The sequence below is a fragment of the Lissotriton vulgaris genome, chromosome 6 (assembly GCF_964263255.1).
Source record: "Lissotriton vulgaris chromosome 6, aLisVul1.2, whole genome shotgun sequence".
Lineage (NCBI taxonomy): Eukaryota > Metazoa > Chordata > Amphibia > Caudata > Salamandridae > Lissotriton > Lissotriton vulgaris.
In genome coordinates this window covers 140,546,813-140,570,716 of record NC_141694.1, presented here as the reverse complement: position 1 = coordinate 140,570,716, position 23,904 = coordinate 140,546,813, and the positions used below count along the sequence as shown (strand labels likewise).

The window sequence follows — 23,904 nt, the reverse complement described above, 5'->3', positions numbered from 1 at the left end:
TCTGTACATTTTCCTTGCTTTTCTGACCAGCTCACTATCCCTTGGTACTTGTTGTAGAGCCTTTGTTAGTTTGGTTTGTGCTCTAGAACATTCTGCATCAAACCATTTGCAGCCATTTCCTTTCTTTTTGCCCATAGTTTTTGAAAGGTGGGATGCCACATTACCTAGGAGGGCCTCGAAGTTCTTGATTATTACTTCCGGCTCATTTGTGGGAGTTAAGCAAGCATCTATATTTGCTTTATTTGATTTTAAAAATCTCCACCTCTAGTTGGCTTGCATCTATCTTATCCCACTTTAGGGTTACCCCCTGATTCCTGCTAAATTCAATTGGCTGAAAAAGGGGCTGTACTCTCTTAAAAGCAGGGCTCAAACTTAAAATTAAAGGATTGTGATCACTTATGGGGTTTGCTTCAATTTGAAAGTCATTGACAAGATGGATATACCTTCTGGAGACCATGACAAAGTCAATGACACTCATCTGGCCCCCCTGTACCCTGGAAAGAGGGTATGGCCGGAATTCCGGACACTTTAGACATATCCAGGACGCAAAGATCATTGGTCATATTATTTAAGGCATCCCCTTGTTTTGAGTGCTTAAAATGCGCCAATGAATTATCACTTAGATCAACCACACCACAGACTCTGGTGCCACTAAATTTACACAAAGTACAGTTAAAATCACCGACCCACATAATAAAAAGAGGGAATATGGTGTTTGTTACCTTTGCAATCTCATCATTTAATTTTTCAATAACCAAAGTAGTATGGGTATCAAATATGTTATAATACCAATTCATTAGGAGGAGAGGTACTGGGAATACATTCTTATCAAGAGCATTTGGGACCACGGGGATTCCACCAGTATGACAATTTTGATCATATTATATTTCACAGAAATGGCAGTAATAAGACCACCCTTAGCTCTTCCAGCTTGTGACGGTTCAGCATGAACATTAAAGGTTTGGTATCCGTCCAAGCCATGGTCCCCTCTACTCCAGGTCTCCTGGAGGCAGATTATCTCGAAGGATTCCACAAATTTTAACCATACCGAGTCCTCTAGCCTCCGGGAGAGGCCAGCTATGTTCCGTGAAATCAAACGGAAAGGGGGCCCCTCGGCCAGACTATCAGCGCCCCCCAAAATTGATGGTACATTCGGCTGGATCACGTCACTTTTACTCAGGGGGGCAACTGGTAGCCTGGTGTCTGCAGCCAAAGGGACAAGCTCAACCTGTCTCATGATGGTTTTCCCACTCTGAGTTACTATAATATTAGTATTCTCTATGGCCGGGGGTGCCTTTCTTGTTTTTTCAGCAGAATCTCTCCCTCCCCAGGCCATTTCTAGGGGAGTAATCAACAGATCTGAACATGGGTGTATGTTGCTACCCGTCTCTGCCCCAGTTCCAGCTACTTCGTCTCGGTTAGTCCTCATTGGGCTAGCAACCCTTTCCCTGTCTACAGTCCCAGTACCAAAGGAGGAAATATTCCGATGTCAGTCCACCCCCTCCAGACCCATAAGAGGGTCGAATCTGTTACTTAACGGTAACCAATCCAAGCCATTGATGCCGATGTGTCTAACCCTTCCAAAATTCTGTGGTAGTTGTGGCATGCGAAAAGTCGCATGGGGGTAGAAATAATCTAAACCCAAGGATTGAATATCTCCTATTCTGGCAAATCTTGGTTCCCTACGTATGTAATCAACAACCCAGGGGTCTCTCGTTGACAGTTATGTAATCTCCTTCGAGATCCTTTGTGTTATGGCCCAGCCATGCCACTCTCCTAACACCAAGGATCTCTGAGTTCACACCTGGCGGTAATCTCCTATTCTTACTAAGCCAAAAAATAATTTTATTTTTTAGCTCTCTATCTGATTCCTGGTAATCGGGATTAATTTCCCCTACCCCTGTTATAATGATGGTCAAGGGCATAGACTCCGGGGGAAGATTTACACGAGGAAGCCTCTTTCTTGGGATATCTTTGCCCTGGGATACAATGGTCGAAGAGTGTTTAGCCCCATGTTTTAAATTTCATCCCTGTTTAACAGCATCCGCCCTATCTACCTCACTAGCTTGGGTCTTTTTACTTACGCCTTTTTCTCCGGCGGCTGGTTGAATATTTTGAACCACCGGAGTTACATTTTTCCCCGGATGAACAACTTTTGGATGATTTACTATTTCTGAGGATATTGTCGGGACGGGTCTGGCATCTTTTCTGTTTAAACTCTTAGTTAGGACATCAAATTTTAAGGAATTCCCTTTCGTTGATAGCTCTATTTGTTCTAGTTTTTCCTTGATTAATTTCATTCTATTAATCAGGGGTAATATTAAAGATCTTACTAAAACTTCCATTTTACCAAGAAGATCCTCATTAGGAGACTGTGATAAAACGGTGTTAGTTACAGGGTCAGTTTGGATGCGAGACTGAGCTACAGCCTGTGAGGGCTCACTCGGGTTTGCGGTTTCATAGATCTTTTGCCACCACCTATCCTCTTACCACCCCCTTTCTTATTTTTTTCTTGCCTGTTTAGGGGTTACAATCGTATTTAATCCCCTTGGTAACTGATCATATTCTGTCCGAGGAGCAGGGGGTGGGGGCGTTGGTGTAGATGTTCTATGGCTCAGATCACTAGAAGGTTGAGTAAGCAAAGTGTAACCCAACATAGAGCCAAAACTGGGGCCCTCCAACCCTTCCTCCCGTGGACAGGGAATTGGGCTAGTATCCACCAGAACAGGCGAACCATTTTGCTGAGCTGGTGTTACAGCAGATTCAATCGTACCCTAAGAAGAACGCTTGCCAGTTAAGATGTCTATTGACAGGTGTTTTTCGGCAAAGGCTATTTCTTTCTCTAGAAGACCAGTGGCCCGTTTAAAGAACTAGTCCAAAGTCCCTGTGACCATACCAGCATTAGTATTAACGGTGACAATTCTATTTTTCCCCAATCGTAAAGCCATGGTCACAAAACAACAGTTACCAATTAAGACTAGAAATATATTCTCACAAAATATGAACTACTCTGACACAATAGATGACAGAACTTTTAAGATCAAAAGGTCACAGAGTGAAGGGGTATGGGTCAGCCCGGCCTCAACCGTCCACGGACGGCCTCAGACGGCCCGCCCTTTGCCCGGGCTTAGCCTCGGGCATCGTCCCACGCGCGTCCCGCGGTAGCGTTAAGGGCTATTCCTTAAGTAGGAGGAGGAGGGGGCGGGAAGAGGCGCCAGGTGCGCTAGGTTAGCAACGCACTATGATCTCTAGGCCTCGCAGTCCCGCAAAACCATCAGCAGCTTCAAAGTCCAAGGTGAGGTCTGGCTATCGAGTCAGCAGCAGTACCGGTCAGTGTAGGAGCAAGGGATATTAAAATAACACCAGATTAAAACAAAGTTCCACGACTACGAGCGGCATTTCGTAGTCGTGTCAAATTTCAACCTCACGCTTGTTGAGAAAGCACTTTTCAAAAGTCAGTCATGCGCTTCCTTCCACTTTCATCCACCCACTCTCCATACTTCCACACTTTCATCCATTCATTCATCCACCCACCATTTCAACTGTCCATCCATACAGCCTTCCACGCTTTCATCCACCCATCATTCATCCATCCATCCACCCACTCACTCTCCAGTCATCCACCCTTTCATCCATCCATTCACATACTCACCATTTCACCCGTCCATCCATTCAGCCTTCCACACTTTCATCCACCCATCCTTCATCCAGCCACCCGTTCTTCATTCATCCACCCTTTCATCCATTCATTCACCCACCCACCGTTTCACCCGCCCATCCACTCAGCCTTCCACCCTTTCGAATATAAACGTTTGAGTGACATCGCACTCAAATGTAACAGCGGGCTTGTTCATTTTGATAGAACCCTTTGAGTGACATTGCACTGAAAATGTGAAATTTCAACTGACATCGAACTGAAAATGTCAATTTTTAACCTCACGCTTGTTGAGAAAGCACTTTTCAAAAGTCAGTCATGCGCTTCCTTCCACTTTCATTCATCCATCCACCCACTCTCCATACATCCACACTTTCATCCATCCATTCATCCACCCACCATTTCAACCGTCCATCCATACAGCCTTCCACACTTTCATCCACCCATCATTCATTCATCCATCCACCCATCATTCATCCATCCATCCACCCACTCTCCATTCATCCACCCTTTCATCCATCCATTCACCCACTCGCCATTTCACCCGTCCCAACTCCAACTCCAACATCAACATCACTCAGTGCAACCATTCAACAACCACTGGTTCTAATATGTTCTCTCTATGTTTCAATCATTATTACAAATGTCACAAAAAGATGTTAATATTTCACTTCTGTTCTCGGATTTTCATCACAATAAAATACACTGAACATAATCTTCCCAAAAGTTATTTACAAAAGTTTAAGATATTGCCATTATAAATTACAATAACTTTTATTTAAATATTAATTATTAAAAAAAATAAAAGCCATTGTTATTTGTAATACATCGAAGTCATGTAAATACAACACATATTGCATTACAAATGCTATAGGTGTGACGTTTGCGAAAGTTAAAACTATATTGGCATTGTGAATGACAAAGCTATTAATTTCGCTATTTTCAAAACCAACACATAAATAAAAAATTTGTCATTTACAATACCAATACCTCAAACTTTCCTAATGCGAGACCTATTGCATTGCAAATGCTTGTTTACTCGTTTTTTGCCTCTCTTCTATCTCCCCCACTCACTCTCCTTCTTGTCTTAACCACCATTTTCTGTCGTTTTCCCCTCATTTCAAGCTCCCCCTTTCTCTCTCTCCTGTCTTTCCTCCCTTTTCACTCGTTTTTAGGTTTCGCCTGGCGTCCACTGCACAGCAGTGTTCGCGCAGGCGAAATCTTTTGTTTAGCAGTACGGGGCTTTGTCCCGCCTGTCTCTTCCATTGGCTACCTCCATAAATGGAGGCTAGCCATTGGAAGAGAGATCTGTCCGTTATTCTCCGAGCGGGTTCGTGGGTGTTCCGTAGATTTTTTTCTCATTCCGCCCCTTTTAGAACGTCATGCGGCGGTGGGCGGATGTTTTTTTTTTTTTCTCAGCATGTTTTGACCATTTTGGACGTGTGTTTTGCAGGGGTGGGTTGCGCGATTTCAGTTTCCTTGATTTGCTAGCAGGTAGGCGGCATTTTGTACGTCTGTGCCTTGTCTTTGTTTTCTGGTTGTTTACTTTGTAGGTCTTGTCCGTGTCCTGTCATCTCTGTGTACTGTTCTTCGTGTCTGTTGTCTTTGTTTTTGTCATCTGGGTGTCCTGTGGTCTCGGTTTGTTGTCGTGCGTGCCCCCCCTTCCCTCTGCCCGCAGTTCTCCTCCCTGCAACTCTTCTCCGTCCTGCTCTCGCTAACGATAACGTCAAACAATTGCCCCAGGGAGCCCACAGCCTGAAAACCTCATCTCACCTACTCCCCAGCCCCACTTTCTTCATAGAACAGTCCACTTCTCCTTAACCCAATGCCCCGTTGAGTAGGTTCCCCTTTGTAGCGCCGAAAGCTTTCCATTACAACCCCAGTCAGTCCACTTATGGCGTTCGCTTTTCCGATCCTCAAATGGCCACAAAGTCCTGCTCCCTTCACGGACTTAACCGAGTCAGTCACCTCGTGCCCAACTCCTCACACAATGCCACGTATGCCGCTCTTATAGATTAGCAGCCTCTGTCCATTGCAGAGTCTTTATTCTCCTATCACGAAGCCCCGTCCCCGCTGCACGGTAAGCACCTAAAGAACTACCCCAGAAAACAGCTTACTCACCGTCAGTTACTCCCCATGCTTGAAGCTGCTCCTCGAGGCTGGCTATTTCTGCGGCCTCAATAACAAGAAAAAACGTTTTTTAATGAGCTGCATTTGTAACACGTTGCCAGGACTTTAAACCCGCTTCTATTTTTGGGCAGTTTTAAATAACGCGAAAGTAGGTATTGGAGTGCTTTACATGAGCACCAACTACATTACATAAGTACATTAGGTAATGTTATTCTTTCTGTGCTGTGGCATTTCTGAAGTAGCGTCCAAACCTGGGCCTGTGGTGTTCCTGGATCCAAAGCACAGTGGTATGCAGTAGTGTACGAGGTTGTTATTCCTCCACTATAGTTGTACGCCATCTTCTTCCCAGTTCAGTGGTATTTGTCCCTCGCAGTTACAATTGCAGCCTCTCTCGTGTAGTCAGGACATAATGTTTCTACTTCTGAGGTTTCATTTTGCTATTTAAGGTATTCTGGGAGTTGTTTTCGTTTGAGTGGCTGGTTGGATACCAATAATTTGTTCAGAATAGCCAAGCACTGGAAACATGGCTGTGCTTGCTTCCCTGCCCCCCTGGCTGTGCTTGCTTCCCTGCCCCCCTGGCTGTGCTTGCTTCCCTGCCCCCCTGGCTGTGCTTGCTTCCCTGCCCCCCTGCTGTGCTTGCTTCCCTGCCCCCCTGGCTGTGCTTGCTTCCCTGCCCCCCTGGCTGTGCTTGCTTCCCTGCCCCCTGGCTGTGCTTGCTTCCCTGGCTGTGCTTGCTTCCCCGCCCCCAGGCTGTGCTTGCTTCCCCGCCCCCTGGCTGTGCTTGCTTCCCCGCCCCCTGGCTGTGCTTGCTTCCCCGCCCCCTGGCTGTGCTTGCTTCCCCGCCCCCTGGCTGTGCTTGCTTCCCCGCCCCCTGGCTGTGCTTGCTTCCCCGCCCCCTGGCTGTGCTTGCTTCCCCGCCCCCTGGCTGTGCTTGCTTCCCCGCCCCCTGGCTGTGCTTGCTTCCCCGCCCCCTGGCTGTGCTTGCTTCCCCGCCCCCTGGCTGTGCTTGCTTCCCCGCCCCCTGGCTGTGCTTGCTTCCCCGCCCCCTGGCTGTGCTTGCTTCCCCGCCCCCTGGCTGTGCTTGCTTCCCCGCCCCCTGGCTGTGCTTGCTTCCCCGCCCCCTGGCTGTGCTTGCTTCCCCGCCCCCTGGCTGTGCTTGCTTCCCCGCCCCCTGGCTGTGCTTGCTTCCCTGGCTGTGCTTGCTTCCCCACCCCCTGGCTGTGCTTGCTTCCCCGCCCCTTGGCTGTGCTTGCTTCCCCGCCCCCTTGGCTGTGCTTGCTTCCCCGCCCCCTGGCTGTGCTTGCTTCCCCGCCCTCTGGCTGTGCTTGCTTCCCCGCCCCCTGGCTGTGCTTGCTTCCCCGCCCCCTGGCTGTGCTTGCTTCCCCGCCCCCTGGCTGTGCTTGCTTCCCCGCCCCCTGGCTGTGCTTGCTTCCCCGCCCCCTGGCTGTGCTTGCTTCCCCGCCCCCTGGCTGTGCTTGCTTCCCCGCCCCCTGGCTGTGCTTGCTTCCCCGCCCCCTGGCTGTGCTTGCTTCCCCGCCCCCTGGCTGTGCTTGCTTCCCCGCCCCCTGGCTGTGCTTGCTTCCCCGCCCCCTGGCTGTGCTTGCTTCCCCGCCCCCTGGCTGTGCTTGCTTCTCTGGGTGTGTGTGTGTGTGTGTGTGTGTGTGGCTCTGGGTGGGTGTGTGTGTGTGTGTGTGTGGCTCTGGGTGGGTGTGTGTGTGGCTCTGGGTGGGTGTGTGTGTGGCTCTGGGTGGGTGTGTGTGTGGCTCTGGGTGTGTGTGTGTGGCTCTGGGTGTGTGTGTGTGGCTCTGGGTGTGTGTGTGTGTGGCTCTGGGTGTGTGGGTGTGTGTGTGGCTCTGGGTGTGTGTGTGGCTCTGGGTGTGTGTGTGTGTGTGTGGCTCTGGGTGTGTGTGTGTGTGGCTCTGTGTGTGTGTGTGGCTCTGGGTGTGTGTGTGTGTGGCTCTGGGTGGGTGTGTGTGTGTGTGTGGCTCTGGGTGTGGCTCTGGGTGTGGCTCTGGGTGTGGCTCTGGGTGTGTGTGTGTGGGTGTGTGTGTGTGTGGCTCTGGGTGTGTGTGTGGGTGTGTGTGTGTGTGGCTCTGGGTGTGTGTGTGTGTGGCTCTGGGTGTGTGTGTGTGGCTCTGGGTGTGTGTGTGGGTGTGTGTGTGTGTGGCTCTGGGTGTGTGTGTGGCTCTGGGTGTGTGTGTGGCTCTGGGTGTGTGTGTGTGTGGCTCTGGGTGTGTGTGTGTCTGTGGCTCTGGGTGTGTGTGTGTGGCTCTGGGTGTGTGTGTGTGTGTGTGGCTCTGGGTGTGTGTGTGTGTGTGTGGCTCTGGGTGTGTGTGTGTGTGTGTGGCTCTGGGTGTGTGTGTGTGTGTGGCTCTGGGTGTGTGTGTGTGTGGCTCTGGGTGTGTGTGTGTGTGGCTCTGGGTGTGTGTGTGTGTGTGTGGCTCTGGGTGTGTGTGTGTGGCTCTGGGTGTGTGTGTGTGTGTGTGTGTGGCTCTGGGTGTGTGTGTGTGGCTCTGTGTGTGTGTGTGTGTGGCTTTGGGTGTGTGTGTGTGTGTGTGTGTGGCTTTGGGTGTGTGTGTGTGTGTGTGTGGCTTTGGGTGTGTGGGTGGGTGTGTGGGTGGGTGTGTGTGTGTGTGGGGGTGTGTGTGTGTGGGTGTGTGTGTGGGTGTGTGTCTCTGGGTGTGTGTGTGGCTCTGGGTGTGTGTGTGGCTCTGGGTGTGTGTGTGGCTCTGGGTGTGTGTGTGTCTGTGGCTCTGGGTGTGTGTGTGTCTGTGGCTCTGGGTGTGTGTGTGTGTGGCTCTGGGTGTGTGTGTGTGTGGCTCTGGGTGTGTGTGTGGCTCTGGGTGTGTGTGTGTGTGTGGCTCTGGGTGTGTGTGTGTGTGGCTCTGGGTGTGTGTGTGTGGCTCTGGGTGTGTGTGTGTGGCTCTGGGTGTGTGTGTGTGTCTCTGTGTGTGTGTGTGTGTGTGGCTCTGGGTGTGTGTGTGTGTGTGTGTGTGGCTCTGGGTGTGTGTGTGTGTGTGTGGCTCTGGGTGTGTGTGTGTGTGTGTGTGTGTGGCTCTGGGTGTGTGTGTGTGTGTGTGGCTCTGGGTGTGTGTGTGTGTGTGTGTGTGGCTCTGGGTGGGTGTGTGTGTGGCTCTGGGTGTGTGTGTGTGGCTGGCTCTGGGTGTGTGTGGCTGGCTCTGGGTGTGTGTGTGTGTGGCTGGCTCTGGGTGTGTGTGTGTGGTAGTATTTGCTGTCTGCTGAGCTCGTCCGTAGGGTACAATAGGTCTCAGTGGTCTACAATGGGTCTGAAGTTAAAAACTTCAGGCCCATTTCCCTGCTCCCTGCCCCTGCTAAGATGCTGGAATCTCACCTTAATTCTCATCTCGCCACTTTTCTTGATTCCTCTTGCTACCTGGACCAATCCCAACATGGGTTCAGGAAATCACACAGCACGGAATCTGCACTTACTGTGGTGATGAATAATATCCGAACTAAGGTTGATCAAGGACAGACCACCCTACCAGTCCTTTTAGATCTGACGGCAGCATTCGATACCCTGTCCCCCTTGACTTTAACAACTCGTCTGAGGGAGGTAGGGTTGCATGGCCCAGCGTTGAGCTTGCTGTCTTCCTTTCTAGAACTAAGGGAGCAGAGGGTTAAGCTTGGAGGGTTCCTCTCCCCTGCTAAACCGTTGCAATGTGGGGTCCCTCAAGGGTCGGCGTTAAGTCCGACCCTGTTCTATATCTATGTGGCCCCCCTTGCTAGGTTAGTTAAATCGCAGGGGATGGAGGTTGTATCATATGCAGATGATACACAGATTATGGTGTCCTTGACCTACTCGGTCAGCACCACCGCGTCCAGCTTCAGGAATTGCATGCAAGTAGTTGCAGAATGGATGATCCGCAATTCCCTGAAGCTGAATGGCGATAAAACCGAGGTACTGATCTTTGGTAAGGACCAGGATGCCTGGTCCAGTGAGTGGTGGCCTTCATCATTGGGAGCCTGTCCTACACCATCGCCTTCTGCCAGGAACCTTGGAGTCATCTTTGATACCTCGCTGGCTATGAACCTGCAGGTAAATCGAACGGTGGCTACCTGTTGGGGAGTCATTAGGATTCTGAGGAGAATCGCCCACTATCTCTCCCCCCAGGCACGTAAACCGACTGTAGTCGCGTTGGTGTCTTCTCGATTAGACTACTGCAACGCTCTGTATGCAGACATTAACAAGGGCCATATTCAACGCCTCCAGAGCGTGCAGAATGCTGCGGCGAGATTTGTGTTGGATGCCCCCAAGTCCTTCTCTGCTACCCTAGCCAGGAAGAACCTCCATTGGCTCCCGATCCAGCAAAGAATTGTGTTCAAAATCCTCTGTCTGGTTTTTGGAGCACTTTTGGCAGGACCATCAGATGCCCTAGGATCTCTGTTAACCTCCTACTCTCCTAGTAGGAGCCTTCGCTCTTCCAACAAGAATCTTTTGTGCATCCCGCGTAGCAAAAAAGTCAGATGGGGTGACAGGGCCTTTGCCACCGTGGCCCCCCGTCTGTGGAACGCCCTCCCCTCCGACATAAAGATGCAACCTTCGTTGCCTCTTTTAAGGAAAGCATTAAAAACATGGTGCTTCATTAAGGCTTACCAATAAGCTTGCTATGTGGATATCTTCTTTGGATTAGGCGCCTTGACGCCCTTCGGGCTAAGTAGCGCATTATAAGATGGACTTCATTCATTCATTCATTCATTCACATTTGGGAGAGATTAAGCAGATGGCAATGAAAATTACAATGCTATTTATTTAACTGTTTTCAAAACCAACACATAAATACAACTTTTGTCATTTACAATACCAATAGCTCTAACTTTTCCAAAGGCGAAACCATTGTATTGTAAATGCTTGTTTACCTTCATCTCAATCTCCCCCTTTAACTCTCCTGTGTCCTGTCTTTCCTCCACTCTTTCTTGCACTTTTCCTGCCTTATTTGCACTTTTCTCTCACTTTTTGCATTTTTCCTTTTGCCTTTTTAGCCAGTTTCCCCCCTCCCCGCTGCTGCCCCCGCGGCCCCTCCCCCCAGCACGACCAGTGCAACAGGTCCTATCTAGCTCCCCTCCCGCCTCCCAGCTGTCCAGTCCGCCCTGACCCCTACTTAATGGCGACCACTGGCAAGCCCGTCTGCACCTGTCCGTGACCCGACTGCGACCAGCGCCAGGAACCCTGGATCTCTGCACCGCCAACGCTATGACCCAGCGGCACTCCACACTCTCAACCCAGGCCGCAACTGCAAGCTAGCATCACCAGCCGACACCCACGGACCCTTCAGCTGTCACCGCTGCCGGCCCACCTGCAGCACCGCCAAGACCACTGACCCAGCGCAATCCGCCCACAAGACCACAACTCAACCGAAGACCCTGCAATTCATCCTCCTCAACGTCCGATCCCTCCACAAACACGCCACCGAAATCTGGGACCTCCTCGACAGCACTACCCCGGACGTATCATTCTTTACCGAAACCTGGACCAACACCACCTCTGGATCCCAAAAGATACAAGATCTCCAGGAAGGACCGCCCCACCCGCCCTGGAGGAGGAATGGCCATCGGCCACAAATCCACCCTCCGCCTGAGTACACTCCCCGACGAGCCCACAGTCCTGATGGAACACCTTCACTACAAGATAATGGCCAGCCCTACCTCCACCCTCTGTGGAACCCTCATCTACCAACTCCCTGGACCCTGCAGACTTTTCGACAACTCCATCACCGACATACTCTCCCCGCATGTCATTGCATCCACCAACTACACCCTACTGGGAGACCTCAACAACCAACTGGTACCCAGCACCACATCCCTCCTGGACAACCTCCACAACATTGGACTCCGCTAGATCGTGACCGAAACCACACACTCAGCACGACACACCCTCGACCCCCTCTTCACAACAGGAAACTCCATCACCTTCAGCCACACCACCGAACTCTCATGGACTGACCATTGATGCGTCCACTTCACCTTCAGAACACCCACCATCCACAAACACCAGCACCTGCTCCCACGAAGAAACCTGACCAGAATCACTGGTGACTAGCTAACCTCATCACTCAGCAACTCCACCCCAACCATCGCGGAAAACACCAACACCCAAGCCCGAAACCTGCACAGATGGATTTCCAACAGCGCCAACACCATAGCCCCCCTCAAGAAAATCAACAACACCCACGCCAAGAGTGCCACAGCCTCGAAAAGGCCTGGAGGAACACCAAATCCACAAAAGCCCAGAACAACTTCAGAGCCAACGCCCACCACCAACTAATCAGAAAAACAAGGAAAAAAGCGATTGAAGACAGAATCTCCACTCAAGCACACAACATCAAAGAACTCTTCAATATCATCAATGAGTTCGCCCAACCCACCAGCGAGTCCACAGACATCCCTCCCTCACAAGAGCTCTGCGACAAACTCAGCACCTTTTTCCACCACAAAATCAAGAGCATCAACGACCACTTCGAAGACCACCAACACACTGAACCCTCACCAACCACCCCAGATACCCTGAAGCCAGCGATCGACAACTGGACAGCCCTCACCACATTTTCCACAGAGCCGCCGACGCCATCGCACCCATGCTCTGCCACACCATCAACCGCTCCCTGGCAGCTGCCATGTTCCCTGACTACAGGAAACACGCTGAGATCAACCCCCTCCTAAAGAAACCCTTGACGGACCCCCACCGACCTCAAAAACTACAGACCCATCTCCCTGCTCCAGTTCCCAGTGAAAGCGAACTCTCCACATTCACCGAAGAGCCCAACATCCTCGACTCCCCCCAATCCGGCTTCAGAAAAAAACACAGTACGAAAACCGCCCTCCTTGCCGCAACAGACGACATTCGTACCTTACTGGACAAAGGAGAAACACCAGCCGTCATCCTACTCTACCTCTCAGCGGCATTCGACACCATCTCTCCCACGCAGCCTAAGACGCAGACTCCACAACGCAGGGATCCAAGACGAGGCCCTCGACTGGATCCGCTCCTTCCTCTCCGGCAGAATGCAGCGGGCCAGACTCCCCCCTCACCCCCCTTTCCTCTCTGACACTACACCTACCACCTGCGGAATCCCCCAGGGGCCTCCCTCAGCCCTACGCTCTTCAACGTCTACATGGCTCCGCTCGACCCCATCGTCAGAACCTACGGACTCAACATTGTGTCATATGCAGACGACACCCAACTCATCCTCTCCCTATCCAACGAACCCAACACCGCCAGACACAACTTTCGAGAAGGCATGGAAGCAGTCGCCAAATGGATGAAAAACAGCTGCCTACAATTAAACACAAACAAAACGAAAGTACTCATCATGGGCCCAGACGCCTGGAACGACACCTGGTGGCCTCCTGCCCTCGGAAGCCCGCCCACTCCCACGGACTACGCACACAACCTGGGAATCATTCTGGACACAGAGCTCAAAATGGACTGCCAGATCAACTCCGTCTCGTCGTCCTGCTGCCACACCCTCAGCCTCCTACGGAAGACCTTCAAGCACCAGCAGGCTCGACTACGGCAACGCACTCTATGCCGGAATAAACAAAAACCTCACACCCAAGCTACAGAACATCCAAAAGGCCGCCACAAGACTGGTCCTCAACCTACCAAGCCACTGCCACATCTCCCAGCACCTGCGCACACCCCACTGGCTCACCATAGAATCTAGAGTCGCCTTCAAGATGCTAACCCACGCCCCCAAGGCCCTCCACGACAATGGACCAGCATACCTGAACAGCCGACTCAAATTCCACGCAACCCTTAACGACCCTACGACCAGCCCAGCTCACCAACTCCGTGGTCCCCTGCACCAGAAAGATGACACTCCTTCCCCACGGCCAGTGCCTGGAACTACCTTCCACTCCACCTCAGACCGATAACATCGCTCCCCATCTTCGCAAGAAACCTCAACCTGGCTCTTCGACAGACCCCTTCTTGATGGACAGGAACCTGCGAACCCCCCCACACCACCAGCGCCTTGAGACCCTTACGGGTGAGTAGTCGCGCTTAACAAACACACACCTGATCCTCCTCCCCCCACCTCTATCCTCCTTCTCCCTTGTGTTGCCATTCCAGTCACTCCACTCCGCTCTGCACCCCTCTGATCTACGCCTCTCAGAAATGTTGGTCTATGGCCCTCCGCTCTTAAGCCGCTCAACGCTGCGCAACTCTGGTGCTCGACGCCATGGCACTCTGCCACACCACAGACCTTTAGCCATGCTCGTGTACAACATGCCTTCGTGTACCACATGCCTAAACATATTGGCAAAACCAATAGCTCTTGCAAAGGCGAGAACTATTGTCTTTGCCAATGCTTGTTTGGTATACAACTTTGGTGTTTTAGTTGGAAGCATCAACAATTGTGGATTTGAAAGCCATTTATTAATTGTGCTGAAGTCTGACTGGTTAAAATAAATGTTCTCTGTTCTTGCATCAGACTCAGTTCTGAATCTTGTGCATATACGGCACGAATGAGGTGGTGGATTTGCATGACAACTGTTTCAACAGTCCAGAGGGAGGCCGACTAATGTGGCTGGCACTCAGGCAGACCTAACAGGTGTGAAATAATAAAATATGTACATGTCTATGGGGCAAGTTGCTTCATAAAACTACTTGTCCTGTAACAAAATCCGCTTGTCTTTTTGGTGCCATGTAGTGCAATGACAAATTATGGCAGCAGTCTCATTGTATAAGAGCTCTCGGATTATGCTAGGACTCATACCAGAGTAATGTTTGAATACTTGCAATCCCCTTATGTTGCCACGTTTCAGCTTATCTAGATACTGGGGCTGAAGGTAGCGATAAGCAATAGTTTCAGGGTTAGAATACCCTTTTGAGTTTGTGCAAACCTACTAATTTGAATGTTTTAACACCATCGCTGCTGATGGTTTTCCCCTCCTATGCTGACTATGAATTTTTCCCATTGTTCATGACGAGCTCAGCTCGTCATGAGCACAGCTCAACCATGCCTCAAGACGAGCTGAGCTCGTCATGAGCATCGAAGGGGTTAAGAGTTTTCAACAACTCTTCTATAATATTTTCCCATACTGAGAAATGTTGGAAGTTTACTCCTGACAATGGCAGACTTAAATCTTCTTCCAGAGTTGGGTAAAAGTGGTTGGAGGGAAAGTGAACTTTCAAACACTCAGAATTTTGTATTCGCAAATCTACGCATGCATATTTGCTCATGCTAAAATGGAGTTCTAGAAAATATTTGTGGAGTACTATTTCTTGTCCTACTTCTGTAAATTGGTGGGAATTCGTCAAAGCCATATAGCTGCACTTAATCCAAGGACATATACCATGGGTGCACTTTTGAGACTTTCTTTAATAATTGGGCCCCTAATTTGGCCTGGCGTTGACCGTGACCTTTTGTGTTTTATAAAATTCTGTCTCTCTTTATCGGCTGGCTTCACTGTGAGTGACCGCATTCTGCTCTTTCACAAAGCGCATATCTGCACGCAAAGTAGTTTTGTTCAGTTCCCGTAACTACTGTGGCAGGTGTGCATTTTGAGACCAAAATTATTTTTGCTTTTGTCAATGTTTGGTATAATGGTGAGGTACCGTCAGCTCCCACACAATAAGGGTTTACAAAAACCATGCCAAAACAAGTCCAACATTGACAAAACTAAAAAGCTAAATACCAATTTCAGACCTACTGACTTTACCAATGCTTGTTTATTTTTGTTTCCCATAATTTTATTGAAACTGGTTACACTGATTTTCCATTGTGAATATTTTTGAGAAATACTAGCATGCATCAACACGTTACTAAATGATGCTGCAAAGAAATGGTACCTGAAATATTACAGTAGTTTAGATAAATGTTTTTTCCTGCTTGATTTTTTTTTTTATGAACATTCTATTTTGAAAGCAAAGTATCATCAATCTTGCTTTCAAGCTTCTGTAAATATTTGCATTAAATCAGAGAGCATTCTAGGAGCCTTAACCATAGCCTCATATTGCTAAACACTAAAAACATGTGTACACACCAGCAGCTTCACTTGGATCTGCTCCGCCCCCTGCTGCACGCGCTTTCCATCCGCCTACCTCGAGCGTCCACATCAAAGCCATCTGCTGCTGTTCACACTTCTTCACGGCCGCGAGGCCGTGCTTCAAAGGGATCTGCTCCCCTACCCCTAAAAGCTTACCCCTGCAAGATTGTTGTTCATCTCTTCCCGCTTATCGCCTAATAGAAAGGGAATGTTTCTGCTTCAAACGTGTACTTCTGGTCATTTTGTCAAGGTTTTTAAGGGCAGCAGGGGATGTAACTTTACTGAGTAAGTGGCAGTCTGTTGCAACTTTTACAGTCTACTTAAAAAGTTCATGTTTTTAACCCCTTTCATGCTCATGACGAGCTCAGCTCGTCTGAGGCACAGTGGAGCTGTGCCTATGACGAGCTGAACTCGTCATGGAAAATCAGGGAATGCAGGACAGGAGGAAAATATCTCTAGCAGCCAAGGTGTTAAATCGGTAAGCAATTCTCCCCAACATCACCTGACATTGGAAGGCATCCAAAAGGAAAGTGTTCTTTAAATATTGCATATAAAAGTCTCCTTTTTTAGGTTTCGCCTGGCTGTAGCACTGCGCAGCAGTGCTCTCGCAGGCGAAATTTAATGTTATCTCCGTATTGGGGACTTGAACCCGCCCCTTCTTCCATTGACTAGCTCCATAAATGGAGGCTAGCCATTGGAAGACATCGTTGTCAATCACTCTTTCCCCGCCAGAACGTGATTCCGGGGCGTTTCTGGGTCTTTTTTTTTAAGTACCGCCCTCTCCTCTCCTCTTCCCATTGACTGGAGTACACCCTTTCACGTTCCCCACTTTTCTTTCAGTGTTACGAGCACTTTTCACTGCTTGCAATTATAAAGACACGCGTTCTCAAACGATCATGCAAATACACGGCAAGGTAATCCCAGGAAAGAACCCGCTTTAAAATAAAATGGTCTGTTTATGCTTTCACGCTGCTGAGGAAAATCCCTCTGTGCCGTAAATATCGATATTGGGATTAAAGGTGCCCTGCGCCGAAGTCCCAACGTGGGCCAATGCCAGCTAAGATGTTGGCGGGGCAGACGAGAAGAGGCTTGTTCTGTCATGCTGCTAACGTTTACTTATTTGATGCTGGGGTGGAAACGTCGGGGTACACATTATAGATTAAGCAAGACTCTAATCACAGCTTCCGTCCCTCCGCTGCGCCGTCCCAGAGAGCGGCCTGGGAAAGCACTGAAAACGCCAACCTCCCCCCTCCCTCCCTCCCCGCTCGAAGCCACGGTCTGGATATGTAAGTATCCACATCAAAGGATCTGATGACTTCAATAATGTTCCCATTGTTTTATTGTGCCTGGTTCCGCAGCTCCTCTTTATTACTACAGGAAAACTCAGGAGCCCCCTGGAGCGCAATAGAGGAGGACGTGTCCAGCCTAGCAATGCTAGGCTACCCGGGGAGGCGCCGGAGTGAGCCGGGAACCGCAGATGGAGGCGCCTACACTCTTAGCGCCGAACGAACAGCGACGAGGCACATCAAGCTGTGTGTACACTGCCGAGGCGGCCCCGGTGAAACCTCTGGCCCTCCTCTTCATCCAAACCCCTACTGCGCAGATGGCTCGGAGAGGAGGGAGAGTGAGTGTCTCAAAGCACAACTGCTCAGGGTAGCACATAACCATTCCGCCGGTCCCACAAAGGAGTGCAGCTTTCCTTCCGGCACACACTCAGTTAAAAAAAGATCACCCTCATCCCATTAAATTAATACCATTGTAAAGTAATATTGTAAGGGGAGGCGTCTTCTCCAAATACACTCCAACCTCTGGCTTATAACACGCTTATGTTTTTGAAATACATATCCTTGAATTATCCCTCATTTTATTGCTACAGCAAATGTCTATCGATATCAATCCGCTGCTTTCTTTACTGGTTTCATTTCCTTTGTATATCTGCCATTCTCTTTAACCCAGTGCGCTCTTGAAACTAGAACCCTGCGCGGAAAAAGAAAGGGGCAGCTACATTACTAGTTTGATTCTTTGTACTTTGCAAGACACGTCCAACTGCCCATCAAGCATATGTCGGACTTATACACCCCCCTCAAAACACCTTTTTGCTTGCTCATCTCCCCAGATTCAATGCTGTTGAGTGTGTTTTTCATTATAAGGCGTGAGTTAAAAAAATGTATGTAGTCATCGGTTTTGTAGCATTTTAACACTTTGCTACAAACCTGAAACTGTTTATGCTATGCCTGAAGGTGTTTTACAATGCTTAAAGAATTTTCGAAAAAAGTACAGATGTTTTATTTGCAGTTTTCCCCAATATTTGGCTTGCATGGAGGGCGATTTTGCAATGTATGAAGTATGTTTTTGCAGTACACAGTAGCGTTTCTTTCTGTGCATTAGATGTGTTTGGAGTGGTTTAAGTGTTTTAGAGGTTTTTGACGCTGGCTCTTCGCGGCGTGTTTTCTCCGGCACTTTTTAAAAGGTGTCTCTGACTGTGCCGTGCGTGGCACGTTCCTGCGAAGTGCTGTGCCGGTGTGAGGAGGGAGCAGAGTACACTCTGTCTTTAAAGCCTGCTTCCTCCCCCCTCACTGTCAGGTCTGTTCTGCACAACTCCAGCCTGGGGATCAGCGGCAGCGCCAAGAACACCGCCCCCCCAAACAGAGCCCACCTGGGCTGTACCCTGCCGCCAGGACCCCAGACTGAGCCCTGGACAGGAGGACACGCTGCAATGGTACTTATTTTGCAGAATATGTGTACTTAATTTGTTTTCTTGCCTGCGTGTTTGTGTGGTTGTGTTTTCCTTCTAGTACGTCAGTCTTTTTGCACTTCTCTCTTCTTGTTTCATTACATCTCATGAGGGAGTGAGGGTGCTGGGGCTGCTATGGGGAAATGTGTGTGATACTGGGGAGGGGGGGGAATGGTCAAGTGCACGGGGGCGAGTGCTGTCAGTATGATTCCGGTTATCAGATTCCTGTCCATGGGTTGGTGATGGGGTCTGGATGTCTGCTGCCTTGGGAGGAATGCCTGCATGCCTCTTGTGCTGGAATTGTTTTGTTTTTTTAGGTTACAGGTTTTGATGATAATTAATGCTGCTCTGTGTCGTGGCTTGCTCTTTAGCTTCATATTTAGTCATAACATACCTATAAATTGTCTAGGCACAGCATTTTAGTGGGGGTCGATATCATTTGAAAGCAGGGGGTCTGTGTGGTGGGTGGGTGCGTGTGGCTTTGTGTGTGCGTGGCTCTGTGTAGCTCTGTGTGTGTGTGGGTGCAAATGCAATAGAAAACGCATTTGCGAGAGATTAAGCTATTGGCATTGTAAATGACAATGCCATTTATTTATCGTTTTTCAAAAGCAACACATAAATAAAACGTTTGTCATTTACAATGCCAATAGCTCTAACTTTTGCAAAGGCGAAACCGTTGCATTGTAAATGCTTCTTTATTAATGAAATAGTTTTTTCACCAATGTGCCCGTGCTCTACTGTAAGCAAGAGTACACTTTTAATTTGTAATAACGGAACTTATTTTAATTGCGTATGCACGGAGCTGGCCCCCAAGGGCAATGCTTGTTGATTTAGCAGCAGTGAAGTGACTTGACGCTGCAAAACACCCAAGGCCTCCATTTCAGTTCAAACTGCCTCGCCGGGCCTCGTTCAAACATTGATGCAAAAACGGGGCTCAAAAACATTTTTCTATGAAACTTTATTCCCACGTGTTGCTTAAGGCGTTTTATTTCTTTCGGAATTTGTTGTTGGAAAAAAGTGATATATTAGGGCATTGCAAACTGTATTTGGGTTTTTCAAGCTTAGTTCCTAAATTTTCGGTGTTTTGCGTTGTTTTCGCCCACCTCCTGAAAAGGTATGGTAAATGTAAGCGCAAAATCCGAGCCAGCGCAATTTGCCAGCTGTTCTTAAAAGAAACTACCCCACAAATGCTCGCAAACTTCTTGCAATAGGTCAAAAAGCAAGGCCTGGATGTAAATGACGGCCGCATTCATGTCAGTCTTGGTTTCCCTACTTGACCAAACTGTGTGATCCTCGTCAATTGTTCTATTTCGCTTCGCCTTTCTGTATTATGTTATGATATATGGAGCACCCTTAAATTTGAGATTGGAATACGCGCTGTACAAAACCTTCTGTGTGATTTACTAAACTATACAGTATTTGCAGCTCCACAGCATCACTCAGCGCCACAGCATCACTCAGCGCCACAGCATCACTCAGCGCCACAGCATCACTCAGCGCCACAGCATCACTCAGCGCCACAGCATCACTCAGCGCCACAGCATCACTCAGCGCCACAGCATCACTCAGCGCCACAGCATCACTCAGCGCCACAGCATCACTCAGCGCCACAGCGCCCCTCCAGGCCTCAGCGCCCCTCCAGGCCTCAGCGCCCCTCCAGGCCTCAGCGCCCCTCCAGGCCTCAGCGCCCCTCCAGGCCTCAGCGCCCCTCCAGGCCTCAGCGCCCCTCCAGGCCTCAGCGCCCCTCCAGGCCTCAGCGCCCCTCCAGGCCTCAGCGCCCCTCCAGGCCACAGCGCCCCTCCAGGCCACAGCGCCCCTCCAGGCCACAGCGCCCCTCCAGGCCACAGCGCCCCTCAAGGCCAGGGCGCCCATCAAGGCCAGGGCGCCCATCAAGGCCACAGCATCCCTCAAGGCCACAGCATCCCTCAGCATCACTCAGCACCACTGAAGGCCACAGCATCACTCTGTGCACCATTCAACAACAACTGGTTCTAATATGTTCTGTCAATGTTTCAAGCTTTATTACAAATGTCACAAAAAGATGTTAATATTTCACTTCTGTTCTTGGATTTTCATCACAATAAAATACACTGAACATAATCTTCACAAAAGTAATTTACAAAAGTTTAAGCTATTGCCATTATAAATTACAATGCCTTTTATTAAGTATTATTAAAAAAAATAAAAGCCATTGTTATTTGTAATATTAATACATCCAAGTCATGTAAATACAACACATATTGCATTACAAATGCTATAGGTGTCACGTTTGCGAAAGTTAAAACAAATGTGTTGGACAGGCCTCGTGAAGGGCTCGCTCCCTCCCCGCATGACAGAGCCTGGACACCGGCTCTCCCGGTGCCACCAGAAGAACAACCCCGACGACCCACAGAAGCAACCCGCATCCCGTCCCCTACGGGACGCCTGCTCCCGGACATCTCTGTATCACTGGCCCGGGCCACCGCCAGCACCATTGCCCGGCCCAGCCGCCATCTTGGACACTGCACCACGAGGCCGCATGGCCTCAGCTCGACCCCAACCCTGGGCCTGGCCAGGCCCCGACATCCCGGCACCACCATCCACCCAGGAGGTGAACGGAGCACTTGGCAGGTCAATGGGAGAGAGGAGTGTCGATGGCTCTCCCCCCGCCAAGTGCCGATCGCCCCCAGCCTCCCCGGGCGCTGGCTCCACCCCCCTGCTGGGTGTCTGGACTCCCTCATCCCGGACCTCCCGACCTCCAAGAGCGAGGGTCCGGACATCAAAGGGGGGCCAGACCTATAACTGGGGCAGCTCCAGAGCAGGAAGGCAGTTGTATCCTGGAGTCGAGACACCTAGAAGAACTCATCCTTGACGGACTGCTGGCGCTGCCGCAGCCCTGCCTTGTGAACAATCGTCCTGCCTGCTGGCGCTGCCGCGGCATTCTGCAACCTTCCTCCTCGTCGGGACCTGCTGGCGCTGCCGCGGCCCTCTGCAACCTACATCGTCCTCGGGACCTGCTGGCGCTGCCGCGGCCCTCTGCAACCTACATCGTCCTTGGGACCTGCTAGCGCTGCCGCGGCCCTCTGCAACCTAAATCATCGTCGGGACCTGCTGGCACTGCGGCGGCCCTCCTAAAGTGAGACTTGTCATCCGAGCCTGCTGGCGCCGCCGCGGCCCGACCTTCCAGAACTCCGAGCTCGAGGATTGTGAGCTATCCATCATACCACCTCAATACCAGATCGGTATCAAGACTGTCCCGCTACCCCCTTTCCCTTCCAGAGACTAGAATTGAGAGGACCCTCGTGTCCCGATCTCACTGTACCGTGATACTTTGCTTCAAGAACTGCATATGAAAAGCGTTAACCTTATCCTTGTGTGGTGTCCATCTGTGGGGGGGGAAGTTACTTGTCTGTACGATCGCTGGTGACGGCCCTCCCCGGAGGCCTCTCCCCTTGTCCTCGGCCGACCCTCCAGGTCCCCGTCTAACAAAATGCATTGTAAATGACAAAGCTATTGATTTCGCTATTTACAAAACCAACACATAAATAAAAAATTTGTCATTTACAATACCAATACCTCAAACGTTCCTAATGCGAGACCTATTGCAATGCAAATGCTTGTTCTACTGGAACCACTGTCAGTAGTGCAGTCGGAGCTTATAACATTTACTTAGAGCGCTTCCCCTAATAATTAAGGCTTTCAAGTAATGAACCCTAAATACAAGTTTGAAGAGCATTAACATGTGGACAAAAATATTACCTTAACTACAGACCGTGGCCTTCCCTGATCCATAATGTGGTACAAAAGACTCGCAGCCAAAGGGTTTGTGCTGCAGGGGGTTGGGCCTACTTGTCCCAAGGTAAATTGTTGCCCTTGGCCCCAAACAATATGTCCTGGTAATCGGGCTAGATGAATTCCACATCCCTGCCTAACGAGAGGAGTGTTGAGGTTGACAGAACTTTGGATATAGGTTGCCTTCTTCATGGGGGAGTGGAGAGGAACTGCAGAGGAAGGGAAGGAAAAGTGACGGTATAATCGGAATTAGTTTTTTAATGGAGGAGTTTTAAATATTAATTTTGTGCCTGCGTCTGTTTTACCACTCCATTTGTTTATGCCCAATCAAACAGGTGTAGGTAAAAGTATTTTATGAAGTCTGAATATTTGACGTGTATCATGCAGGTTTTCTAGTGCTGATACAGTGCAAATATTTGCCGGTCCGCACGGTGGCCTCATCTTCTGGTTTTCCCTAACATGTTCAGAATATTGTTTTTCTTTTCTTTAAAAACAAACCTGCTTAAATGTGACAAGAATTTCCCATCATGGCACACACATAATTGGAATACAAAAGTGGATTTATATCTCCCAACATGCTGCACTTAAAATTATATTTCTTTATTTTGTGGTCGGGTAATTATAAGCCTGTATATAAGGCATACTTTTCCTGATCACTGGCCAATACTGGAAAACAAAAAAGTTGCAATCCTTTTTATTTTTTTATTTTACTGCATCACAACATGCCACACACATGAAAATTGCCATATGTAAGCTCAGTAATACTACTAGTAAGCTGTCATTTAATTTAGGTCTCTATTATATGGATCGAGTTATTGGCCAAATTGTCATTATCTGAGTGCAAAATGGCACAGGATAAAATGGCGCCAAAGTAAAACGTGTGCTTTAATATTTTCTTTTTCTCTATTTTTTCAGATTCTTCCATCCGAGCACTCGTCAGTTTAAAAGGTAAAAGCATGCAGTGCTTTCAACAAATAGTTGATTTAGCTGTCTGATATGCTAGACAAATGTTTGTATAAGTATTGAATTATAGTTCCTTTATATTATTTCCTAACCTATTTATGGAACTATTGCATACAGTAACAAGGTAAAAGTAATTTAAACGTATCTGCTGTTGACAACTCATAAAGTCAAGCTAGAAATTTTGCAGGACTTATCCAACACAGAAGAACATGACGGGGTCTTGTTTACTTTTTCTATTTATCTGCAGACTGTACTCCCTATTTTTCAGTCTCGAAGGGCAACCAGGGGATCAAAGCAAAAAAGAGGGAAACCACTTAGAAGTCCTACTGAAAAATCCAAAGATTTGGGAGTAGATGCCTCATCCACTAAATAGTGGCATGCTTTATCATCGGCGCCTATCCTCACCCTGGTAGGATTATGCCACCAGGGCGGACTCACCCAAGGTATACCCAAAAAGAATGACTTTTTATTTACAGGATACCACGGGTATTTTTAAAAACAGATCAGGGTTCTAATTGAGCATTATTTTCTCAATCACCCCGGATTTTAGGCCAACATGTTTTGGCCCTCGTACAGAGCCCATGTGGGTCTGGGGCCTTCAGGGCGGACCATGTGAGTCCTTGCTTTTCTCTACATGCATTCC

The 23,904-nt window shown here is 49.2% G+C and overlaps 1 protein-coding gene across 1 annotated transcript in view; it reads left to right on the top strand.

Annotated features, from left to right (window-relative positions):
- Positions 1-23,904, top strand: part of LIN9 (lin-9 DREAM MuvB core complex component) — a 604,858-nt gene that overhangs the window by 70,361 nt on the left and 510,593 nt on the right. The window contains exon 2 of the mRNA XM_086926178.1: positions 23,214-23,246. Within this exon, the coding sequence (XP_086782304.1) occupies positions 23,214-23,246 (33 nt within the window). The remainder of the gene's footprint in view (positions 1-23,213; positions 23,247-23,904) is intronic.